The sequence below is a fragment of the Rattus norvegicus genome, chromosome 1 (genome assembly GCF_036323735.1).
Source record: "Rattus norvegicus strain BN/NHsdMcwi chromosome 1, GRCr8, whole genome shotgun sequence".
Lineage (NCBI taxonomy): Eukaryota > Metazoa > Chordata > Mammalia > Rodentia > Muridae > Rattus > Rattus norvegicus.
Window position 1 is genome coordinate 94,701,231 of NC_086019.1, and position 3,685 is coordinate 94,704,915.

The window sequence follows — 3,685 nt, forward strand, 5'->3', positions numbered from 1 at the left end:
TGTCTGAGAATATTAACGCTTGAGAACTTGGAAACAGACACAGCTCGGATGTGTTCTGACAGCCCCTTCTGTCCTCTTTGTCTTGAAGGCAGAACGCAGAGAGCCTATCTTAGTTGTGGTTCCCTGAATTGTGACACAAAGATCAAATGCAACCCAAGCTGTTGACTGAGTGGTAGGAGAATGTGGACATGATCCAGGAAAGAGAGCAGGCCGCCATTGGTTGGCTTAAAGAGCTGGGGGCTGCAGTTAGTACGCAGAGTACCAAATGCCCGGAGACCCTAGGAAACCATGTGGAGCACGCCCAAACTGGTTCCAGGCTTCCACACCTCATTGGTGAGGTCTCCTTCTCGGGAGGTAGACACCGTAATACTTCCCATCTATCTGTCTATCCTTCCCATGAACACCAGTCTCAGGCCGAGGGAGAGAAAAAGAAAAGCACACTCGGCACCTGCCAAGGAAGCAGCTGCCAGGCTGGGGCAGGTGCTGTTGGTGCACTGCCAGCACCTGTCTCACGCCCATCCTGGAGATGTTCCCATATTCTGCATGGACCGGTATAGGCTGTCACTAGCTCAGGACTGAGACAGTCACTCTCCTTCATAGGATAATTTTTCCCCTTGGTAGTTTTACTCAGAGTTCAGGCTGACTTTGAACCTCCTGCCTCGACCTCCAGGGGGCTGGGATTACAGGTGTGTGTCACCAGGCCTAGCTAATATTTCTGTTCTGCGTTGCTTGGAATGAAACCCAGGCAGGGCCTGGAGCATGCCAGGCAAGTGGTCCACCATTGATCCGCAGCTCTGGTATGAAGTCCTGGGATTGTCCACACTGGGTTGCAGCCTGATCTCCTCAAATCTACGGTGTGAGGGAAGAGGTGGTAACACAAATACAAGAACAAAGCAGAGCCGGGTGCTAGCCCATGCTCATTGAACACAGCTCCTCCTCCCTGTGCTGGCCTCCAAGCTGCACACAGAAAGAATGTACGCCTCCTTGAATTGCCACAAGGCCCCACTGTAGCCAGGTGCCAAGAGAGGTCAGGGCCGAGGCCACCCAAGAGCGAGTGACTAAGGCCAAGTGATCCCTGACTTAATGGGAACAGGAGTTTGTGTGGTAACAGACATTCAGGACTTCTGGCACAACTAAATCCTAATGATGTCTTTGTTTCTGCCCTCCCACCCCACCCACCCATTTTGTCTTTGTCCATTCCCTAGTGGCTAGAGTGTCTATCAATTTATAGTCAACAGGATAGCTCTCCCTTTAAACTTCCATACTTAAGAGTCCCCAGGAGGGCTCAACTGGTTTAGGCCGTGTGTTCTGCCTTCAGGAGGGGCCAGTCAGGTCTGCTGGAATCATGGGGGCTAACCATGGGGAAGGGAGTGTGTCTTCAAAGTAGATGGAATGGCTACTGGAAATGCAAAATCGGGTACTGAAGAGGCCTGGGGAACAGTAGCTTCTAGGAAAGCCCACATTAAGATAATGCAAACCAGTAGCTAAGGGGTATATCAGGGAATCTGTCATCATGGTCTGTCTTCCTAAATACATCTATCTCTACCTACCCACTTATCTACCTACCTACATATCTGTGTGCACACAGGCAGATGGACATAGATTGCCATAGTTCTTTCTCATCTCCTGTGTGTTCCCTGGGATTTAAACTCAGCTAGTCAGGCCTGTCACCAAGCTCCCTTTTCCACTGAACCTTCTCTCTGGCCCCCTTTCCTTCCTTTTAGAGACAAGGTTGCTCTATGTAGCTCAGGCCCTTGGGGCCAGGAGATGAGACAGGAGACTGGGATATGTCAAGGGTACAGGTTGGGTAGGACTTCAGTAGTCACTTTCAGACCTGGAGTTGAGATGGCACCAAGATCAACAGGGTCACCTTGGGGTTGGAAGAGAATCCCAGTGGTTATCTCACTTGCTCAGCAAGCACAAGGCCATAAACAGAGCAAACACAGATTAGCATGTGTTGTGGTAGAATGAGCCTGTAATCTGGAGGTGAACGGAGGAGTTGCAAGCCATTATCCCTTACATGACCAGATTGAGGCCGGCCTGGGTTAAGTGAGTCCATGTCTTAAAAACAACAAAAACTACCCAACCAAGATCACCTTGCTAAATAAAACCGAAGCTGAGAGATGAGCAGAGAGCTAACATCCTATGGCAGGAGGGTGGGAGTGATGTAACAAAGTGAGATAAAAGCCATATGAAAACAGTGTCACAGGCTCTTTATGTCACACACCAAGCCTCAGCTGGGGTTCCATTTTCCTCCCTTTTGTTCCCGCCTGCCTCTCCAACCTTGGCATGGCAGTACGTGCCAATAATCTTGGAGTTCAGAGGCTGAGGCAGAAGGAGCTGACGCTGAGAGCAGCCGAGGTTATATTCTAACAAGACCCTGTCTCAAAAGAAAAAGCAAAGGCCCCTAATGAAAGAATCAACAAGATTATTAAGACAACAAGGAAGAAAGCACACCTCACATTTATTCCCTTTATACAAGAATCCTGAGGAAGACTGACAAGAATAGGGGCTAGGGATTCTCCAGAAGTCTCAGGCTCATCAGCTGGGGTGAGTTACTGTAACCTCCCTTACAATCCTGGTTCTTCACAACAAGTCGGGCAGTGGTTTTCCAAACCGGACCGCGAAGCTTCTCATGGTTCATCAGGGTGTTCCATTAAACATGCACGGCAAAAAGGCCGTTTTCTCGGCATTAAAAACAGCAAAAGGCAGGGAGTGGGGAGGTGTATGTGTTCTTAGAAGTCAAGAGAGGTGTCACGCCCCGAGGGGAGGAGAACGTGAGTCTGTGCTCTCTTTGACTTTGGGTTGGTGAATCCCAGCATACATTGTTCAGCCAGCCGGTGCCACCGGATGCCCGGAACCTCCTTGGTGAGGGAGTGTCTGACCTCTCACCATGCATCGAGAAAATTCCGTTGTCTCTTAAGACATCTCAGCTTCCATTTGGATGAGTTCCCGATCTTCCTCCCAAACTGTCAAAAGGAACCTTTCTCTGGGTCTGTCACCGTCCATCGGATCGCGTTTCCCGTGCTCCCGTGCCTTCACAAGGATTCTTTAGGGCATCACTATCGTCCAGCCTGTTCCCCGGGGCTGTCGCGTCGACGGGTTCTTCAGTAGGGCCCCGCGGGCGCACGAAAGTACCCATGGCCGTGGCGTGGCCGGAACGCAGCAGCTGTAGCTGGCGCCGTCCCCGGCGATACAGATACTCGATACGCAGCACGTCGGAGCGCGGAAGGCTGGCGTGCTGCCGGAACTCGGCCCGCACCCGTGCCTCGGCGCCCGGCTTCCCGCGCCCGGCGCGCAGCAGTTCGCGGTACAGGCTCAGAACTTGCCTCTGCAGCCGGCTAAGCCGGCTCATGACCGCTGCGTCGCGGTCAGTCGCCCGGACCCTACCGGAAGGACCGCCCCGACAGACAGTGCTGAGAAGCTAACGGGCAGGGCCACAGTCACGTCCGCCAGAAGTCCCGCCTCCTGCTAACCGGTGCCGCCGCATCCGATTGGCTAGTACTGCAGTACGTCGTGGCGGCCCTGGAAGTGGACCGGGTCTCTAGTGCTCCGGTTCACCCTAAAGGGTAGTCTTTGAGTGGCCTACAGTCCTGGTTGTTTCTGAACTTGAGTTGAAGCAGGGGGCAGAGCCTAAGCGGTTAGATGTTAGAAGAGAATAGGAGGAGATAGTTCTGAGTCCTGG

At 52.4% G+C, this 3,685-nt stretch overlaps 1 protein-coding gene across 1 annotated transcript; it reads right to left on the reverse strand.

Moving 5' to 3' along the window:
* Window positions 1-2,431: 2,431 nt before the first annotated feature.
* On the reverse strand, window positions 2,432-3,381 carry Sdhaf1 (succinate dehydrogenase complex assembly factor 1). Its single transcript, NM_001177687.1, has one exon. It carries the CDS (start codon window positions 3,353-3,355, stop codon window positions 2,999-3,001), a length of 357 nt encoding a protein of 118 aa, NP_001171158.1. The 5' UTR covers window positions 3,356-3,381; the 3' UTR covers window positions 2,432-2,998.
* Between the last annotated feature and the right edge of the window lie 304 nt (window positions 3,382-3,685).

Excerpts from the sequence above, each read along its gene's own strand:
- Sdhaf1 (NM_001177687.1), bottom strand. The coding sequence starts at position 3,355 with ATGAGCCGGCTTAGCCGGCTGCAGAGGCAAGTTCTGAGCCTGTACCGC.